Source organism: Carassius gibelio, chromosome A21 (assembly GCF_023724105.1).
Source record: "Carassius gibelio isolate Cgi1373 ecotype wild population from Czech Republic chromosome A21, carGib1.2-hapl.c, whole genome shotgun sequence".
NCBI classification, from domain to species: domain Eukaryota; kingdom Metazoa; phylum Chordata; class Actinopteri; order Cypriniformes; family Cyprinidae; genus Carassius; species Carassius gibelio.
The window spans coordinates 21,802,866-21,825,040 of NC_068391.1; the positions used below are offsets into that span (position 1 = coordinate 21,802,866).

The 22,175-nt window shown below is 42.3% G+C and overlaps 1 protein-coding gene across 3 annotated transcripts; it reads left to right on the top strand.

Moving 5' to 3' along the window:
- Nucleotides 1-255: 255 nt before the first annotated feature.
- On the top strand, nucleotides 256-21,163 carry LOC127941422 (long-chain-fatty-acid--CoA ligase 6-like). 3 transcript variants are annotated; one of them, XM_052536435.1, is made up of 21 exons: nucleotides 256-628; nucleotides 6,673-6,887; nucleotides 7,441-7,555; nucleotides 8,064-8,128; nucleotides 8,328-8,429; nucleotides 8,516-8,615; nucleotides 8,844-9,022; nucleotides 9,310-9,342; nucleotides 9,565-9,616; nucleotides 10,584-10,657; nucleotides 10,747-10,824; nucleotides 13,487-13,621; nucleotides 14,716-14,850; nucleotides 14,927-15,022; nucleotides 15,102-15,174; nucleotides 17,622-17,710; nucleotides 18,268-18,384; nucleotides 18,662-18,805; nucleotides 18,886-18,987; nucleotides 19,061-19,132; nucleotides 19,817-21,163. In XM_052536435.1, the coding sequence occupies exons 1-21, from the start codon at nucleotides 583-585 to the stop codon at nucleotides 19,955-19,957; spliced, it is 2,163 nt and encodes a 720-aa protein (XP_052392395.1). In that variant the 5' UTR covers nucleotides 256-582; the 3' UTR covers nucleotides 19,958-21,163. The 3 variants fall into 3 exon arrangements, with proteins under 3 accessions (XP_052392395.1, XP_052392394.1, XP_052392396.1); XM_052536434.1 differs by lacking the exon at nucleotides 256-628 and adding an exon at nucleotides 2,171-2,189; XM_052536436.1 differs by lacking the exon at nucleotides 256-628 and adding an exon at nucleotides 4,068-4,352.
- Nucleotides 21,164-22,175: the final 1,012 nt, after the last annotated feature.

The following is a 22,175-nucleotide window of genomic DNA, read 5'->3' on the forward strand; positions in this document are numbered from 1 at the left end:
AGACTGGAGACTTTAATCTTTGAATGCGTCACGTGATCCGCTCTGGATGGAGGTGCAGAAGGAGAGCGATTCAAGGTTAAACCGGGGGAGGAGGAGCATGAGTGTCACGTGATGCGCTATGCCTCTGGGTATTGGTGGATGGCTGATGGAGCAAAAGATAGACTGAGCACCATAAGATAAAACTTCCCCCCCAATAAAACAAAACAAAAACAAACGAAAAACCCAGATGTAAATCATAACCTTATATTACTGGTAGCTACAAAAATGTCTCGGAAATCATGTCTGTGGAAAATCACCTAAAACTGAAGATGTGATTATCTTATAAGAATCAAAGAAGTAAAAACGTCTCCTCAGCTCAAAAGCCTGGTTTTATACGTGTCTGACGCTAGGAATCATCCAGCAGCATCTCCACCCCCCCACCCCCGTCATCCCGGTGAGGGAGGAGACAGCAGACCTGTCGCTCATCCGCTCTCTCTCCACCGGTGCAGCAGCAGCATCTCTCCCGTCCTCGGTGCGTCTCAGCCCGGCTCGATGCAGGACAGATGAACGCTGCGACATCCCTCTCTCGCTCATGACTGAGACATGCTCGCCTTCGCTTTAGTCGCTGGCTCTGTCTGGGTTGTACTAGGTGAGTTTTCCTCGTGCTCGTGCTCGTGCTGCAGGTGAATATCAGTCGGTCCGATGGCGAATCACGCGGTGAAAGAGCCGGACATTATGAGACGCTCATTAGTGAAAATCATTCGCGGATCTCGACGCTTTCTGGACCTCGTTAGCATGACTTGTCGGTCCTGTCTTAAATATCACCTGTAGAAACGCAGTTCTGTTAATATTCGCCTCTGAATGTGTTTCCGTGTCGAGGAGGCGCGTGAGATGCTGACGGGGATGTTTTTGCGTTATGCGGCACACAGGGATGAAGATCTGGTGCGTCGCGTTACAGCGTGTGAATGACTTCTGTGTGTGTGAGTGATGTGGGACAGTGACTCGGGACACTTAGAGCTCTATAAATGGGTTTTGCATTTTGTGGGGCATGGTTTAAAACGGCTGGTTTGCCGGTGTCCTGCTTCATCGTACTTCGCAGAGGCCGGTGACGTCACGGCGAGCGCCGCTCCTGATTGGCGGGAGCTGTCCAGCGAGGGGTTCTGAAACGTCACTGCATCCGGCCTAGTGGAAAGCGCACTGCTTAGGGCACTGCACAGCTAACTTTACTACGCTCTCTGCAGCATGTGCTCTGTTCCTTTCATTTTTTTGTTCAAGGGTTCAGTGACAGTGACATGCACTGCCATTTCAGCTACAGGAACTTCTCACAATAATTTCTCCCTTTTATGAGTTTCAGTTCAGAGTGGTCAGTATGTGGTTGGGTTGCACATTTCGATTTTCTTTAGAACTTCAGGCAGCAATTAAACGCGTTTGGTTTTAAAGGGAAGATGTTCTTTACAGTGTAACCTTCACCTCATGCATTTTTCATAGCCAAGTGCCATCTACATGGACACCCAAAGCTCACCGTGTCCAACCTCAGCTGCCATGTGCTGCGTATGAATTATGCATTGAGTCCGCTTGGACCTAATCTTTCACCCCATCCTCTATAATTTAAAGATTGAGGCTTACTATATGACACACTGCAGTATCTGGAAGTTGCTACCATTAAAGGAACAGTTTGTCCTAAAATGAGAATTTGCCATCATTTACTCTTCCTCTAGTTTTTCCAAAGTTTCTTTACTGAACTAAAAAGAAGATATGTAAAAAATTCTTCAACACATTTAAAACTTGGATAAAACCAGTTAATTTAGAAGTTACCATTTTCAGTGCAGGTTTGATAGCCAGCTTTGCATTGACTTTAATTAGTGTACAGGACAAGCAAACTTGAAGAGTTTAGTAAGCATACTGAAAGAAATGAAACGTTCTCCAGTGTCATGGGAGATTTATCTTGAATCACAAGACAACCGGAAGCTAGTCTTGGGAATCTGTCAGTCCGTTGCTCAGTCGTCTCCAGCACTTCTGCTTTACAGCAGGACACAGAGAGATGGCCATTTATAGCAACATCAGAGAAGCACTGAGATCCTCTTTTGGCAGCGGTCACGTGTGTCTGCATGTCGGACGGTTTAACCACAGCCGTTCTCTCAGGGGTTTGTGGTGTGCTGAATGGGGAAGGTTGATTTGTATGATTGTGTGGACAACAGAAATGTCGCTTGGTGAGCAGAATAAACCTGCTGAGTAAATAGGGCGTCTCGTGCAGCACATGCCAGCTGGGTTATTCGGTTAGATCATGTGTGAGGATGGAAGCGCTAGTCGTGTGGATTACTCTCGCGCTGGGAATGATGTGCACTTCTGGCTTTATTCAAGTAGAAAGATACTGGAACATGTGGTTTAATATGAATCAACCGGAGGTTACATTGAGAACAATCAAGACAAAACTGCACTAGTTGCTCTATAGAGCTGTTTGTGGCTGATTTAACTGAAACACTGTGTTGTGTTTGTAGATGAGTGTGTTCGGCTGATTCTGTGATGCAGATGTAGTACAGAAGTGACTGACTGTGCTGAATGTGCACGGAAGAGTGTGTTTGATGGTGAATGTGTTGTGGATCTCTCAGCCGGTGTGTGTGTGTGAGCTGTAAGATAAGACTGTGTATCATGTAGTCAAGGGTAGATGGAGAGCAGTGGATTATGGGATGGAGGGAGGGCTTGAGCGGAGCTGCATCTGCTGAGGGTGGTGTGATACGGTGGCCACGAGGTTCAGCGTTTCGATAATCACACACCACGAGCGACTGGCCAGTGCTGGGCTTTAGTGTGTGTGTGTGTGTGTGTGTGTGTGTGTGTGACACTGCGCTGCTCTCGATATATCAACAATCAGTGATTCTCAACTGGTTTTGCTTCAGTTTTACAACACAAAGGAAACAAAAAATGCCCTTAAATTCAGTAACTGCAGTGCATTAATATTAAGAGCTCAAACCCATCAGTGACACAAATGTGTGTGTGTGTGTGTGTGTGAGAGAGAGAGACAGTGTGTGAGAGAGACAGTGTGTGTGTGTGTGATAATGAACATGTTTGTGTGTGTTTGTGTGTGTGTGTGTGTCTATGTGTGTGTGAGAGTGTGTGTGTGTGTCTATGTGTGTGTGAGAGAGACTGTGTGTGTGTGATAGTGAACATGTTTGTGTGTGTGTGTGTGTGTATGTCTATGTGTGTGTGAGAGTGTGTGTGTGTGTGATAGTGAACATGTTTGTGTGTGTGTGTCTATGTGTGTGTGAGAGTGTGTGTGAGAGAGACAGTGTGTGTGTGTGATAGTGAACATGTTTGTGTGTGTGTGTGTGTCTATGTGTGTGTGAGAGTGTGTGTGAGAGAGACAGTGTTTGTGTGTGATAGTGAACATGTTTGTGTGTGTTTGTGTGTGTGTGTGTGTGTCTATGTGTGTGTGAGAGTGTGTGTGAGAGAGACAGTGTGTGTGTGTGATAGTGAACATGTTTGTGTGTGTGTGTGTGTCTATGTGTGTGTGAGAGTGTGTGTGAGAGAGACAGTGTTTGTGTGTGATAGTGAACATGTTTGTGTGTGTTTGTGTGTGTGTGTGTGTCTATGTGTGTGTGAGAGAGACAGTGTGTGTGTGTGATATTGAGCATGTGTATATGAATGAAAGTAGCAACCTGTTTCTAATCATGATCAAGACTTCTGTTGGTGTAAATGAGTGCTCTCAGGTTGACTGAGCGATGCTAATTAAACTAGCTCTTTTAGTTGGTAGTATTGTAGGTTCATATTTCTGTCAGTGTACAGTTATGTCTCATTAGTTAACCTAAACTAGTAGTGAGCAATATATTTTTTTTACAGTATTTGTTCATAATATTTCTTAAAGTTATGTAATACAATTGTGAAGTGTTTGTTCATGCTCTAGTTCACATTAAAATGGTTAAAATTAGGAATTGTTGCAGTTAATGTTAATTGAGATTCATAAATGCTGTAGAAGCATTGTAACTAACAAAACTATTGTAAAGTCTTAACTAATCATTAATTGCACATGTACACTAATCTAAGTTTTTATGGGTTAAATCAGGAAGAAGTAGTTCTTTAAGGCAGCAGTGCAGAAGAGGAGATGTCTTCAGGAAGCAGTTCATGTGAGGAGGGAAAGGTGGACAGAGGAAAGCAAGGGTTCCTCCTGTCCATCTGTATCTGGACTAATAGGCCGTTATCTCCTGTGACAGCGCTAGCTAATTGCTAGTGATGCCTGTGTGGGGTGGGGTGGGGAGGCGGAGCCTTTCTCCTGATCCCGCCCTTAAGATGCACAGCAGCCAATCATCGCTCTTCACGAGTTATATGATGCTCTGTTGTGGGGTATACATGAAGAAGCTCATCTAAAGACTAGAGCTCAGGTACAACACATGTGGAATAATCCAGCTTTATCACAAACACCTCAATACACTGATCTGAGTGCTAACAACACAAACACACTAGATTCTTGAAATGATTCGATCAATCAGTCTGTGTAGCATTATTCAGCTGGATAATTGTGAGATTTATTATCCAGTGTCAAGTGTTTCATAGCAGTCTTGCTCAGTGTGATCGCTTTAGTAATGTGTCTCTCTCACACTGGACTTTAGACCAACTTACAAAACCTCTCATTTGTTATAGCCAGATTTATATAGAAATGTTTTTTTAGCTTTTCACAATTTAATTGCTTAATAGCTGACTTAGCTATAACATAAAAGTAGAGGAGACTAAAGTGCATGAGAAACACTAATGTTACAGTATATAACTCTATACAGATCATCATCATATATATTCAAACACAGTCTCAGGCATGAACTACTGATCTGTTGTGGAAAAGTGAAATGCTTGTTCAGATTAAGAATATCTGATCCTGAATATCCTGCAGACGGACTATATTCAGTGCTGATAATCCTGTGATAATGAACACTTGTGCATCAGGAGAGCGTCTGGAAACTGTTGAGTGTTGAGATGTTAGTCTGTCTAGATGAGCGGAGATGATCCAGAGTTACAGTGTGCTTCCAGACACTAAACCCTTCTGCTTCTGAAGACTGACAGCACACGAGGTTGTTTATGAGTGCAGTTATTTATGAGTGCATTCAAAGTACATGGAGTAAATTCAATCACCGTCATGAAGTCTGGATAGGACAGAAGCTGCAGATAAACAGACTTTAAAAGGCTCCACAATCAGTCAATACTTTCAATAGAAACATCAGCAGTTCTGCTGCCAGACACATCCAGAAGAGCCATATGTATTATTGACAAAGCATAAGCATTACTGGTAACATTACTATTATACATGCATATCACTAACATTATTGGTACTTATTAAGCACATATTAATGCATGAGCATATTCTAAGATCCCTGATCCCGAGCCCATACCTAAACACATGACTATAAACAGCAGTCAGGAGTTCACTGAAGAAACTCAACAAAACAAACACAACAAAAACCTGCGGATCAGACTGAAGTCATGACAGAGAACAAATATCAAATATTGAAAATGTCATTAGAAAGTTTCATAAACATAATTTTAAGAATATTTTATCCTAACATTTGCATGACCTTAAAAAACGTGTGTTTGTGTGTGTGTGTGCATGAGAGAGTATATGTGTGTGGGTGTGTGTGTGTGTGTGTGTTTGTGTGTCAAAGTCAAAGTCACCTTCATTTATATAGCGCTTTAAACAAAATACATTGCATCAAAGCAACTGGCTTTATAAGTAATAAGCAATATTTTAAAATCTATTCAATGTTTGATAGGGAGCCAGTGCAGTGTGGACAGGACCGGGCTAATATGGTCATACTTCCTGGTTCTAGTAAGAACTCTTGCTGCTGCATTTTGGACTAGCTGTAGTTTGTTTACTAAGCGTGCAGAACAACCTCCCAATAAAGCATTACAATAATCTAACCTTGAGGTCATAAATGCATGGATTAACATTTCTGCATTTGACATTGAGAGCATAGGCCGTAATTTAGATATATTTTTGAGATGGAAAAATGCAGTTTTACAAATGCTAGAAACGTGGCTTTCTAAGGAAAGATTGCGATCAAATAGCACACCTAGGTTCCTAACTGATGACGAAGAATTGACAGAGCAACCATCAAGTCTTAGACAGTGTTCTAGGTTATTACAAGCAGAGTTTTTAGGTCCTATAATTAACACCTATGTTTTTTCTGAATTTAGCAGTAAGAAATTACTTGTCATCCAGTTTTTTTACATCGACTATGCATTCCATTAGTTTTTCAAATGGGTGTATTTCACCGGGCTGCGAGGAAATATAGAGCTGCGTATCATCAGCATAATAGTGAAAGCTAACACCATGTTTCCTGATGATATCTCCCAAGGGTAACATATAAAGCGTGAAGAATAGCGGCCCTAGTACTGAGCCTTGAGGTACTCCATACTGCACTTGTGATCGATATGATACATCTTCATTCACTGCTACGAACTGATGGCGGTCATATAAGTATGATTTAAACCATGCTAATGCACATCCACACACTGTGTGTGTATGTGTGTGTGTGTGTTTGTGTGTGTGTGTGAGAGTGTGTTGTCAGAAGAACCAGAGCACTGCTCTCTGTTTGTGTAAATGTCCAGACAAACTGTGACTCTGGGATTTCAGATTGATCTTTTCACACATGATCCTGTATGTTGGATCTGATCTAATCTGTTTGTGTGTGTGTGTGTGTGTGTGTGTGTCAGAGCTCAGCTCCTCACTTATGGAGAAGATGCAGTCTCGGGATCTGCTGCTAGGTGTTCCTGAGCTGGATGATTTGGGTCAGTTCCTGCGCTCTCTGCCCACCTCCACGCTGCTGGGTCTGGGTGCTCTGACCGCTGTGCTGGTCTACTGGATCTCCACCCGGCCGCGGCCCATCACACCGCCCTGCGACCTCCGGCTCCAGTCACAGGAAGTGCAGGTGACCAATCATCCTGCCAGTCAAACAGACAAACCTCTGGACCTTCAGACCAGACACAAGGCTTTATATCAATTAAAACAAGGTTTACATACATTTTATTTCTGCTAGTTGCCAAAGAAACATTTCTCATTTTTCACTGATAAATCCTCAAACTCAGTTTGAGCTCAGGTTCACTGTCCTGTGATGATCGGTCTTTTGTGTTCAAATCTGGCTCAGACCTGAGGTTTTTGCATAAGCAAAACATTTGTGGCAGCTGGCTTTAAATCAATAAGATCATCACCATATATATATATATATATTTAATCCAATACTCTCTTTTCAAATGTGGTTCAGGAGAACATAATGATAATATTTCCTGCACTGGAGTCCCTTTGAAAACCCTTTGAGTGTTTGGTTTTAAACAAAGGCACTATGGTTGCACATACACAGTCCAGGAGAACGCAAGCACAAATGCAAACATGAATGCAAACAAGTACTACACAACCAGTCCAACAATGCATCTTTCCTGCGGTTAATGAGATGGATTTACAGAAGAGCGTCCTCTCTTTTCCAGATGGAGGATGGTGCTCGGAGGTCCCTGATAAGCGACAGCTCCACGCTGCTCTCGTACTACCACGAGGACGCCAAGACCATGTACGAGGTGTTTCAGCGAGGTCTGCACATCACCGGTGAGCCTCGCCGTGTACATATACACACGCGTGTGATCTAAACCCTGAGGCGTGCACATCACATGATGACCAAACCACAGCACTGTCCACATGTGGACACACAGCTGACATTATCTGAGCAGTTAAAGCTAAACGCAGAGGTGTGTTAAAACATGTTCAGTTATTAATAATGCTCAGTGTCCTGCCGGGTCCAGCTCTGACTGTAATCTAACACACCTGAAGCAGCTGATCAAGGTCTGCAGGATCGTCTCAGGACAGGTGTGCTGGAGCAGGACGAAATGAGCTTTGCAGGACAGTGGTTCCCCCCATGGGCTCTAGAATATCAATCACTTACAGTAAAAACAGTTGTGATGATATTTCACAGTATAGTATAGTAAAAGCAGCTTTGGTGAAGGCACTAGGGTAATCATAATCAATGCAATGTTTTGATCCGCGTGATAAGTGAGATGTAGACGTGTTTGAGATGATCTGTGTGAAGATCTGACGTCTCTCTGTTGTTTCTGAGCAGGTGACGGACCCTTTTTAGGCTCCAGACTCCCCAATCAACCCTACAAATGGCTGTCCTACAGAGAGGTGAGTCTCAAACCCATCTCAAGCTGACAGCTGAGACACATGCCCTGTTTACTCCTGCTGTCTCTCGTCTCAACACGGCTGCTTCTCATCTGCTGTTCTAATGTTGTGAGATAATCTCGAGCGGTTTATTCACGTGAAAGGAGAACAGAAACCCTACGGAGAGCAGAAGCTGATGGTTGTCTGTCTGTGTGTCCTGCAGGTGTCCAGCAGGGCGGAGCACTTGGGCTCTGGTTTACTGTCTCAGGGGTGTCAGCCCAGTCCGGATCAGTTCATCGGGGTGTTTGCTCAGAACAGGCCTGAGGTAAAACACCAGACACCAGAACATGAAGCTGCCAGAAGCAGTGCACACACACTCATGAGCTCCTCCGTCTTCTTCTTCTCTCGCAGTGGATCATCTCGGAGCTGGCGTGCTACACCTACTCCATGGTGGTGGTTCCCCTGTACGACACGCTGGGACCCGACGCCATCCGCTACATCATCAACACAGGTGCTCCTCCGTCACCCCAAACACCCTAAACTCCTAAGGGGAGCAGAGAAGAACCAGCATTGGTTCAGCTGAGAAGATCAGTGCTTTTTCTTAGTGTGAAGAACGTTTTAATGGTCTAAAGAACCTTTAGTGGTTCCACGGACGTTGAAGGTTCTTCGTGGAACCGTACAGATGTGAAAAATGGATTTAATTTAGAAAACCGTTCTAATGTTGCTGTCCCTCTTTCAGCTGAGATCTCCACAGTGATCTGTGATAAAGCAGAGAAAGCGTCGGTTCTCCTGGAGAACGTCCAGCGAGGAGAGACGCCGGGGCTGAAGATGATCATCCTCATGGATGCCTTTGACACTCAGCTGCTGGAAGAAGCTCAGAAGTGCAGCGTTCACATCCGGGCGCTCAGAGATGTGGAGGTGAGACCTGTTCAGCTAAAGATCACAGAGAAGACAGACATTATGGGTTTAGGAGATCCTTCAATGGTTGGTAAGAAACGAGCGGGTGAAGGACGTGGCTGAGGGTTGAGGGAGGCTGGTTTTCCTCAGTAGTTTATCTGACGATCGCTCAGAGAAAGATAACATCCCTGAATGCAGTCTGATGGCAGCAGGCCCGGGCTCGTTCTAATGAACTGCATTCACTGCACATGCTGGGGGAGATTAACGTCTCAGGAAGTTGTTTGTTGATGTCTTGATGTTGTTTTTAGGCTCTGGGTCGAGAGCACTACAGGAAACCTGTGGTAAGTGTGCAACCAGTGTTTCTCCAGCACTATTTAATCACAGATCACACTGTGTTTCTTAAAGCTGACACATGTTTAGAGACATTCATCACTGCCCTTTCTTCACAAAACATCCTTTAGAGTGTGACATATATAGAACCACCCACTGTATGAGGTGTTAGCCTGATTTAACCCCGTATCCACAGTGAAGAGTGTTTGAGTGGTGTTCATGTGTTCCTGTAGCCTCCCGCAGCAGATGACCTGTCCATCGTCTGCTTCACCAGTGGAACCACAGGTCAGTCACAAACACACGCTTTCACACACACTGAGGAGTTAATTATTAGGAGTAGTTTATGAGAGGTTCATGAGACGTAGTTAATGAATAGTTAGCTGGTCTTGGCTGGTCCAGTTAGCCCCTGCTTGTAGATGCTATATATATATATATATATATATATGTATATACTGAATATATAAATGCATACACACAATATCAGTCAAAGTCTGAAATGAGCAGCTCCTTCAGGGGAGTGTGTGTAGATCACCGCTGTACACACACACACAGCACATGAACAGCTGGAAGTGTGTGTGTGTGTGTGTGTGTGTGTGTGTAACTCTAACACTATAATATAATAATATAACATCTATAACGGTCCACTCTCATGCGTGTGATCCCAGGCTTCTCTCAGGATTCCTGATGCTTCCTTCCTCTTCTTCCTGTCTCTGAGTTTATCTCAAGAGTGTTTTCAGAAGAGCTGAACCAGGAACAATTACTGATCTCTCGCTTCTGTCTGAAAGTAGCAACAAAACGTCCAGTGTTGAAGATGTTGACACTTCATTTAAAAATTATAATAATATTACAATTATATTAAGTTTTAACCAAAAAAAAAAAAATAATAATAAGGTTTTTATTTTCATGTATTTTTATATTCATTTTAATATATATATATACCAAAATACCAAATGGCCAAAACATATATTGGTAGAAAATATGTTTCCGTAGATATATATTTTAAGTATATCTTACATATGTTTGCCGTTTGGGCCTGTTATATCTGTAATGCCTTAGAGCAAGATTTTACAGTCAAGTGTCTTCAGTCTATGAGAGTCACTTCATCTCTTCTCCTCCGAGCGCTAGTGAAGAGAGTGTGTGTTCTAACACAGAGTAATGTGACGTCACGTCTGCACAGCCCTGGGCCGCTCGGTCACTCTGGTGTGACTCTGGTGTGACTCTGGTGTGACTCTGGTGTGTGTTTGTCCCTCAGGAGACCCGAAGGGAGTGATGCTGACCCACGGGAACGTCGTGGCTGACTTCGGGGGCTTCTTGAAAGTGACAGATGTAAGAGTTTTGTGTTTTCATCCCCTCTGCAGACTGTTGACTGACTCTTATCAGACTAACCACAGCGTTTTCTATTTGTGCCGCTGCAGAAGGTGATCTTTCCAAACCAAGATGACGTTCTCATTTCCTTCCTGCCTCTTGCTCACATGTTCGAGAGACTGATCGAGGTGAGACACGCGTGAGAAAACATCGGCCTGTGATTGCTGTGACATATTCTCAGGCAATAGCTCATTTATAGCCCACTCACACACACACTCACTCACTCACACACTCACTCACACACACACTCACACACACACACACACACACACACACACACACACACACACACACACACTCACTCACACACACACACACACACACTCACACACACACTCACTCACACTCACTCACACACACACACACACACACTCACACACACACTCACTCACACACACACACACACACACACACACACACTCACACACACACTCACTCACACTCACTCACACACACACACACACACACACACTCACACACACTCACTCACACACACACACACACACACTCACACACACACTCACTCACACACACACACACACACACACACACACACTCACACACACACTCACTCACACTCACTCACACACACACACACACACACTCACACACACACTCACTCACACACACACACACACACACACACACACACTCACACACACACTCACTCACACTCACTCACACACACACACACACACACACTCACACACACTCACACACACACTCACTCACACTCACTCACACACACACACACACACACTCACACACACACTCACACACACACACACACACACACACTCACACACACACTCACTCACACTCACTCACACACACACACACACACACTCACACACACACTCACTCACACACACACACACACTCACACACACACTCACACACACACACACACACACACACTCACACACACACTCACTCACACTCACTCACACACACACACACACACACTCACACACACACTCACTCACACACACACACACACACACACACACACACTCACACACACACTCACTCACACACACACACACACACACACACACACACACTCACACACACACTCACTCACACTCACTCACACACACACACACAGTTCTCATTTCGTTATTGAGAATGAACTAAGGTTTAGATGTTGATGTATTGTTTCATTTAAAGTAACCATGTTAGAGATCAGTGTTTGCTTTAGTTGTGCTCTTGACCCTTGACCTCTGCCTTAGTCTTTTTTCTGGCTGTTATAACCGTGTGTTTCTAAAACACATTTGTTGTAACTCAAAAGCCCAGAAGAAATGCCATCAGGTGTTAACCTGTACTTAGATGTAGGTTGTTATACTTTATATTGGTATAACAACCAATTATATATATTATTATGCAACTGTTAGGAGTCTAATCTCTGATGAAATATGGGTTGTGTAATTAAATTGACTGTAGTAAAAGTGATTCTCAGAGCCAGTGTTTCTGTAATAATCCGTTAATACAAAGACTTTCCAAACAGTTTGGTCTTCTATGGTGTCAGTTAGTCACACACAGACATCAATAATCAGAATATGAACCTCAACAATGGTGACCATAAAAGAAAAAAAAAATGCTGCAGAGCATGCTGGGAGCCATGGATGAGTTTTGTACTACAACCCAGCATGCATTGCAGCATGTTTTTTTCGTCACCATTGTTGAGGTTCATATTCTGATTATTGATGTCTGTGTGTGACGAGCTAATGGCATAGAAGAAAAATGTATGTGTACAAAATGTTTATGAAATCATTTTTATATTAACTGATTATCACAGAATCACTGGCTCTTAGTGTCATTTTTATTAGGTCCACTTGTACTAATTACACATTTGTTTAATCAGAGATTAGACTCTGTATAGATCAATATTTGTGAATAATAATGAAAAATTATCATCACAGCTATAAAGTACAACAATCTACATCTAGGTACAGGTGAACACCTGATGGCATTTCTTCTGGGCTTTTGAGTTATAACAAATATGTTTTAGAAACACACGGTTATAACAGCCAGAAAAAAGACTAAGACAGAAATCAAGGGTCAAGAGCCCAACTGAAGCAAACACTGATCTCTAACATGGTTACTTCAAATGAAACAATAAATCAACATCTAAACCTTAGTTCATTCTCAATAAGATCTTCTGTAGACGTCTGACAGAAATAAAGTCAGTCTGGTTATTAATAAGTGGAGCTGGTGATGCTGTTTGTGGGGTTGTTTAATCAGATCTTGAGAGATTTCATGTATTTTATTTCAGTTGATTTCATCTAAGTCTGTGTCTGAAGTCAGTTGTAGTAGTTCTTGTGTTTCTCTTTTCTTCAGTGATTCTGTTTGTTAACAGCAGCTGTTCATCACTAATTCTCAATCAGCACTTAGTTAATCACTTAATTACTTAATTGCAATGTATATTTTCTTTCAGTGAACTCAACTGAATTAAGTTCAGAGTACTCGTAACTATTAGTTTTTTGAACTTAAATGGTTTAAGGCAATCAGTTTCCTCAAATGGTTTGAGTTAACATAACTTAAGGATATCTGTTTACTCAAACCGTTTGAGTTAAGTTTACTTGTCGGGTTTTACAGTGTAGTCATGTCACAGATTCCTCTGTAGTGCTTTACACAACACAGACTCTTGTGGAGCATTGAATTCTTATAGCATTATTTTATTATCAATAATAATTTGGGTAATGGTGAAAGGAAATGTTTTTAAAATATAAAAAATGGGTGATTTAAACACTGAAGGAACATTCAAATGTAACGTTCTCTGACCTCTAGGCGGTGGTCATCTGTCACGGCGGGAGGATTGGCTTCTTCCAAGGAGATATCCGTCTGCTTCCGGACGACATGAAGGCTCTCCGGCCCACCATATTCCCAGTGGTGCCTCGACTCCTGAACCGCATGTATGACAAGGTGAGAAGAGTTCAAACTGTTTTAAATGAAGTGTTTGCTGTTGCAAGATATGTGTGATGTTTTGCATGCGGTGTGTGTGTTGTGTGGTTTTGTGTGTAGTGTTTTGATAGTTTCAAAAGCTGTGTGTAAGCATTTTTTTAAACTGCAACTACATCATTTACTTGTTAGCTTTTTAAGATGTACTGTACTTTACTGTTTTTTGTGGTCTTCCTGGCAAATGAGGAACAGCAGATGTGCAGAGCTCTGATCTTTAAAGGGTGTTTTTGATAAACAACTCATGATTTATTAATATTTGCTGTTTATTTTGTTGAATGGTCCCAGTGAACAAATGTGTCTAATAACATGAGTATTACACCATCAATATGATTTATTTTATTCTTCCTGTGTCATCATAAACCAAATGGTTTAAAAAACAAACTAAATTGTGTGTATGTTTTTGAGAATCTGAAAAGTTTTGTGTGAGGAGTAGAGTTAGGGTTAGGGTTAGTGTAAGGGATAGAAAACACTGTTTGGACAGTAGAAGTGTGTTAAGGACGCTTCTGAGAAACTCCTGTTACCTCTGATACTGAAGCCTGATTTGTTCATGTTCACCCTTTACGAGGACTCCTAAAAAGCATGAAACAAATACGAGATCCTCTCCACTAATCTGGGGGATCAGGTCAATTAAGAGGACAAAATCTGTGCCTGACAGGAGGGTATGTCCAGGTTATAAAACCCGGTGAAAGCAGACGGTAAAGACCAACTATGCCGGGCAACTATGAGCAGCATCGTCCGACTGTCAGGGCTCTTCTACGGTGAGCAGCAGGCTTCAAGCTTCTTTCTTCAGAGTGCAGCAAGGAGATGATCCTCGTGCCGAAAGAGAAACTAATTACAAATGGCGCTCAGAGCTGACTACAGTGGGCTGAAGCGCTGTTTGTTAGTGCAGCGACACCAAAATGAAGAAATCCAGCTCCAGTATCAGAGTGATTCCCATAAGTGTCCTTGACACAAAGGGAGAGATAGATTGATAGGGAAACAGTTACGCCTCTGGATTGAACCCATGAAGCATGTGTGTGTGGTGCAGTTTGAGCTCATCCGTCTCTGTTGTCGCTCAGATCTTCAGTCAGGCCAACACCTCGCTCAAGCGCTGGCTGCTGAACTTCGCGGCTAAGAGGAAAGGGCTGGAGGTGCGCCGCGGCGTGATCCGCAGTGATAGCGTATGGGACAAGATCTTCTTCCACAAGATCCAGGTGTGTAATGCAGCTCCAGGGACACATGAAGCTGCAGCCGTGCTGATGTCTGAATGATCATGTGATCTCCTCTCAGGCCAGTCTGGGCGGCAGGTTACGGATGATCATCACCGGAGCGGCTCCTGCGTCCCCGATCGTCCTGGACTTCCTGAGAGCGGCGCTCGGCTGTCAGGTGAGATCCCACGCCGCCGGCCGCAGCTGCTGGTGCTCAGCGCCGGTGTTTTCTCACGCAGACGATGCTCTGTGTGCAGGTGTACGAGGCGTACGGTCAGACGGAGTGCACCGCTGGATGCACCTACACCACTCCTGGAGACTGGACGGCCGGTGAGACACACACACTGCAGATCACAGCTTCTCTTCAGCTCCAGCACATGCACACACACATTTCAACAACAGCTTATATTGGTCTAAGCAGATTTATATATATCTAATCAGATTTTGGTACTGTTTTGTTCAGTTTGTCTAAAAGCAAATAACACTCCTCAAATAATAAAATAAAAAAATTAAATGATAAAAAATTATATTTTAAAATATGATTTCAAAAATAAATATTATAATTACATACACTGGATAACTTTACTGATCGCACAAACTGCACTGTAAATACCTACACGTTACCTCAAAGAGCTATTTTAACTTGTTTAAAAACAAAAGATAGTTTTGTTGGTACAAATTTATATATAGATTGGTTCAGTTATAAATAATATAAATAAATGGGAAACACTAAACAAAAACAGGTAATTTGGATGTTAATAAATTACTAATACCAAATCAATAAAAAGCAACAATGCACTAAAAAAATGGTTTAAAAATTATTATTAACAGTTTTTTTTCTGATGTTGTTTTGATGGTACAAAACAGAAAAATGATGCATAAGGTCTAGAAGTTGCCTCTATTTACAGTAAGTAATCCAAATTAAACTGTGACTAACAAAATATGTTTTTATTAATATAAAATCCAGTTTTAAGGATTAAACAAAACCAGGAACTAATGTAACTAATTGAAGTATGATTTATTTCAGTTTGGTGTTATTATAAGGTCTAACAAAACCAAGAAAATCTTTCACTGCATCATTGCTGACTGAAGGTTTGTTTTAATTTCTGTTAATTTCTGTTTTTAATTCTTCACTTGACATCAGTTCACATGACAAGAGAACCTGACTTTTGGAGCGCAGTGATCTTGTTCTTAGAGGAGCGATCAGACATAGGCCTGTAATAATCTAGATTATATCCTCCAAAGACTGAGGTGATGTGTGTTCAGTCCAGCTGTGCAGCAGAATGAAGTAATTGTGAGAAGCAGAGTGTGTCAGCAAACACAGCCCACTGTACAGAAAGCTCTCCCTCTTCTGGCTGGTTCCTATATCACACTTCATCTGAGTTTTGCTCTCAGTAATGAGTCCTCTCTGTTTTTCCACTCATTATCTCCTTTAAACAGTCATTTGCAGAATCATCTGTAACTCACACTTGTTTGTTGAGGACATGGAAACACACAAAGACAGCTAAAATAAATTCAATTCTAAACTTTACAGGGAGCCAATGTAAAGACGCTAAAACTGGAGTAATGTGATCCCTCTTTTTTGTTCCAGTAAGGAGCCTCACTGCAGCATTTTGGACAATTTGCAGACCCGACATTGCTGTTTGAGGCAGGCCACAGTAAAGGGAATTACAGTAATCCAGGCCTGATGTTATGAAAGCATAGATTACACTCTCCAGATCTTTGTGAGGCAAAAACTCTTTCAGTCTAGCAATTGATCTCAGATGGAAGACCTGCCCTTTACCTCTGTGCTAATTTGATTCTTAAACTTGAGGAATGAATCAAATGAGATTTCTTACATGGGTTTGAACATTGGCAGAGAGAGACCCTAAATTAAAAACAGATTAAGTCCTAGATTGGCCCAAAATCTGAATTGAGCTTACATTTAATTGCAAAAATATGATTAGCCATCCAAACTTTTATCTCCTCAAAAGAGTCACTGCGGTCAGTTTTTGCTGGAAGACAGAACTGTATATTGTCAGCACAGCAGTGGTATGACAACCAAGGGAAGCATGTAAACTGAGAAAAGAAGAGGGCCTAAAATGGGTCTTTGGGGCACACCGCACAATGAAGAAAACTCCCCAATGCTCACGGAGAAGGATCGGTCTTTAAGATAAGAGCCTAGCACTGCAGAGCAACACCCTGAATACCCAGCAACCTCTACAACTGATGTGACACAATACTACGATACTGTATCAAAGCCGAACTTAAATCCAACACAATAAACACAGCATATGAACCAGTGTCAAGCACTTGCTAAAGCTCATTACTTACTCTCGGCAGTGCAGTTTCTCTGATCTAAAACCTGACTGGAAATATCTAAAACATTGAACATACTGATAAAGGAATTCAACTGACGATAAACAACTCTCTAATAGCTTTTAGATAAAAGGCAACTTAGAGACAGGTCTAAAGTTACTGAGGATGGGTTTCTTAAGCAGAGGGTGAACCACAGCATGTTTAACCCTAGCTGGTACAACTCCGTTTGCTAAAGAACTATTAATGATGGCCGTTACAGCCGGACTGAGGTTTGCAAACACTTCAACACCAGACAAAGGCTTCAGTAACAGATCAGGGCAATCAGGGAGAATCAGAACAGCTGTGGAGCTACTAACCAGATTAACAAGAGAACACAGAAACTGAACCAAAACAGAACTACACATGACAGCTAAAGCATATCCTTAGCTAACTGTGATGAAGTTATTCAGGTCTTTGGTCCTCATTCTGTGTTTCTGCAGGTCACGTAGGCGCTCCGCTGCCCTGTAATCTCATCAAACTGCTGGATGTGGCTGAGAAGAACTACTTTGCTGCTAAAGGAGAAGGAGAGGTGTGTTAACACGATCTGTGCTTCATTTCATGATGATCACTGAGCAAGGAGAAATCCTCTCATAAGCTACTTCACAGCAGAGAAAGAGAAAAGTACATACAGCACTGCATCAGTGTGTCATCAGTGGATGCTCTGCAGTGAATGGGTGCCGTCAGAATGAGAGTCTGATAAAAACATCCCAATAATCCACAGCACTCCAGTCCATCAGTGAACATCTGGAGAAGACAAAACCTGAAACACATCCAGCATTAAGATGATTTTACCATCAGCTGTTTGGACTCTCATTCTGACGGCACCCATTCACTGCAGAGCATCCACTGATGAGACACTGATGCAGTGCTACATTTCTCCAAACCTGATGAAGACACACACTCCTCCTGATCTCAGATGATCTGAGAGTGAACACAGTTCCAGCACATGGAGATGTTAGGCTGAACTCTTGCTTCCTCACCACTATACATCTGTCTCTGAGAAGAGAAGAGATCTGCAAGTTTTCATTCACCAAACAAAACTAATAACATTCAGTATCAAACTTCTCTTATTCTTTCTTGATTCAGATTTGTGTGAAGGGCCCAAACGTGTTCAAGGGTTATCTGAAGGATCCTGTGAGGACGGCTGAGACGCTGGACGCAGACGGATGGCTTCACACTGGAGACATTGGCAAATGGCTGCCGGTACGTTACATGAGAACCAGGATGAACGTGACCTTCCTTTCCCACTAAATATCTGCATTCTGTGTCCACATGTTGTGGTGTTATGATCTATCCTTATAGAGATCTGACAGATACAGCTTGTGCTTCACGGCTGAAACATTAACCAGAACACCAGCCCTGAGCAGTATTTTACCAGAAGAGAGATGATCTAGAACCTAAAACATCAACACTGCACATTATGAACCATCCATGTCCCTCAGACAGCTGAATGATGGCTTCTTTCTTTTGTTCCCATCAGAACGGCACGCTGAAGATCATCGACAGGAAGAAGCACATCTTCAAGTTAGCTCAAGGAGAGTATATTTCCCCGGAGAAGATCGAGAGCATCTACATCCGCAGCGAGCCCGTGTCTCAGCTCTATGTTCACGGGGACAGCCTGCAGGTCAGTGGCTCACGCTCCGGTCACACAGAACCAGGTCACAGCGCTGACCGCTTCATAACGCCTGATGATTGTGTGTGCAGTCGTGTCTGGTGGGAGTCATCGTCCCCGATCCTGAGGTCTTACCCTCCTGGGCTCAGAAGAAGGGCTTCGTGGGAAGCTATGACGAGCTGTGTGGAAATAAAGTAAGGCTCGCTCTGAACACTTGTGGCACCACACATGCGTTTACTGACCACTGTCTCTGTTTCACGTCTGAAGGAAATTAAGAAAGCCATTCTGGAGGACATGGTGTGCTTGGGAAGAGCTAGTGGCCTCCATTCATTCGAACAGGTGCGTTTGCAACACAGATATAGCACAGGGTAGTTACAAAGTTAGAAACTTTTCATTTTGAGTTGAAAGATGAAGTGCATCAGTGCCTGCTCTTTATGAAACAGCTGAGATGCTGTGACATCTTCTAATCTTGATCAGTCATCTCTTGCTGATGATGGTTCTTCAAATGCATTTCAGATCTTCTAAGATTACTGCACACTCTTGTGTTCAACGGAGAGAGCAAAGTTACTGATTCTCTAAACCATGATCCACAGTGTAACGGCGAGACAGAGGTGTAATGACCTCAATAATCAGAAAAACACACATGCTCTCGTCTAAATTGGAACATTGCATCATTACATTGTCTTAATAAACAGCTAGTTATAAATATTATATTTAACCCTTAACCACACACTCTGCATTTGTACAACTTTATTTACTTTATACCATTTTTACAATAATACCTATTAAAAATAAATGTTTTTCAAAGCAGTGCCACAGAAGAAATATATTTGGTTCCACTTTTAATGAACAGTTCTTAAAATAACTATTTTTTTTCCTGAGTGTGAATATTTTATTCATCTAAAGTGCACTTTTCCATTATAAAGAACCCTTTTCCATGGAGGTTAGAGGTTCTTCATGCTAACACAGAGTGTGGTCCTGCTTGACGTAATAATCCACAATGATTTCTCTGACCCCTGGCAGGTTAAAGACATCCACATCCATAAAGAAATGTTCTCCGTCCAGAACGGATTGCTGACCCCCACTTTAAAAGCCAAGAGACCGGAGCTGAAGCAGTACTTCAAGACAGAAATCGAGCAGCTGTACAGCAACATCTCCATGTAGTCTCTGGTCTCCAGCAGATGAGGACGCTCCAGCATTCCTTCACTATTTGTTCTTCTTCATTGAAAACTAGCTGGCACTAAACGCTCCGAACGAGCCACGGGCGTCAGGGCCGAGCATGAGCTTTACTCGCTATAAGAGTATTTAAACGAGCTGTGAATGTCAACGGGTGGTGTGCCTTTAGAAACGTGGCAGAGCTGCAACCAAATCCAGTCGTGCTCCGAAAGCGGAAGCGTCCCAGCTAGCATGCATGCTTCATTCATCTCCGGTGGGCCGAGGAGGGCAAAGGTCACCCGTTTCCATTCATCTTTCCTTTACAGGTCTGAAGGGAAATCCAGCAGATTTCGGGCTGTAAGCCATGCATGCTGTTTGACATTCCCAGCCTCATACAGAGCTCATGCACAACAATCACATACGATGCTTGTCTAGATAGTGAAGCTCTATCTGTGTCTCACTTCATCAACGTGAGCACGTCACACAACCTTGGCCCGAGTCGATGGATCGACCAGCTTCTCAGTTCCTTTCCATCCCAAAGTTTTCAATAGTAGCTTGTTGAAGAAAACTAGATGTGAAACTATTTAAGCAACGGTTTGAAGTGTAGAGAAACCAATAAGATTTGAACCTGCTCTTGAATGATATCAGAACTTTATCTTTGTATTTCATGAGGGGATATGAATGGGGACGAATCTGCAGAGATGTTCCTTTATTCTCGGTTACCTTAGCTTTAGTTTTCTGCCATTATTTATTTCACCTGCCCCTGTTCAGACTCTGTTGTGTTTTTGTCTGTTTGCTAGAATGTTGTTGACTTATTAGCTAATTTAACGATCAGGGTTGTTCTGTTACTCGTTTATTTATTGTGATCAGAGGCTCTTCTCCATTTGGATGCTCTTTATGCTTCCAGATCAACACAAGTGTACATTTCTCCTAATTTCAGTCAGACTGAAGAATAATGACCAAAGTCTGTCTTCACATCATTATAGTGTCTTCAGTCAAACAGCTATTAGACAGAACATCTGAGCCTTACGAATCTGAAGACATTTTCCCCAGTTTTGACCAACAGTTTGTTATTTGTGTTTTTGAATCTGTTCACTTGCATCTTTTCCTGATAATAAAGTCTTTTACGCGCATGTACATCTCTGCATATACACAAAAATAGTGATGAGTGTGTGCAAAACATGTAAAAATAAAGAAAAATGATTTGTAATTCTATTGGTCTGTATATGAAGCCTCCTTGTTCGATTGATCTGTTGATGAAGTGCTTCTCAATCACTGTCCTCCTGTCGTCCAGCCGGAAGAATCAGATTCCTTTCTTCTAGGACGGATGCTCCGACACTTTTCTTCTTTTAATAAGAACTGCTTGATTTCATCCACACTCCTGAGGCTAATTCCCATCCATCATGGAGATATGGTGAGTGTTTTGATCCCATCATTCATAAATAAATGGGCTACAAAGTTTGAAACTATAGTGTGCAACTTTAATAATCCAATAATTGCTTTAGTAAGAGTGACTGCAGCTCTCTATGACCTCCTAAAACTATTGGAGCTGTCACATCCATGTCCTCTTGTTCAGCCGCTCGATGATGTCACCGCTGGAATGTGATTGGATGTCCAGGCATTAGTGTTTCTCCAATGGCAGGTTGGTACTGTATCTCCCCATAATAATCTCTGCCACTGCGTACATGTAATACCTGACAGATGCATAACAAGTTCTGTAGAAACCAAAGCGTGTTACAGAAGTACAGAACCTTCTTTAAATACGAGCTGTTAGTGCACTTACAGCTACAGTTTCTGGTCTCAGATTTTAGCTTCTGTATTTCCTACAGTTTATAACTTGTTGATTATGTCTGTCATGATGATTTTTTTCTTTGATAACATTTGTCTGTGTGATGGGGAAAATCCCATTCAAACCCAGTCCTAAACGGTTTACAGGGGATTCACAAACGTTATCTTCTCTTCAGAACAACATCATAAACCCCATACTATTGACTGTTGAATTGATGTAAAAAATAAAACATTCTGAAATCTCAAAAACTGTTGCAACTCTATTTAAATATTTTTTCCTTTCCTGCTGAAGTATTCTTTGAGTTATTGGTGGATGCTCTTAATTCAGAAGTTTTAAACTCATTATCCAAACCACATTTATTTCAGTTTCTCTTCCAACAGACTTGCAGAAATTTCGCCAAACTTGGCCTTCTGTACTTTTAATGATCTGCTCTTTTTC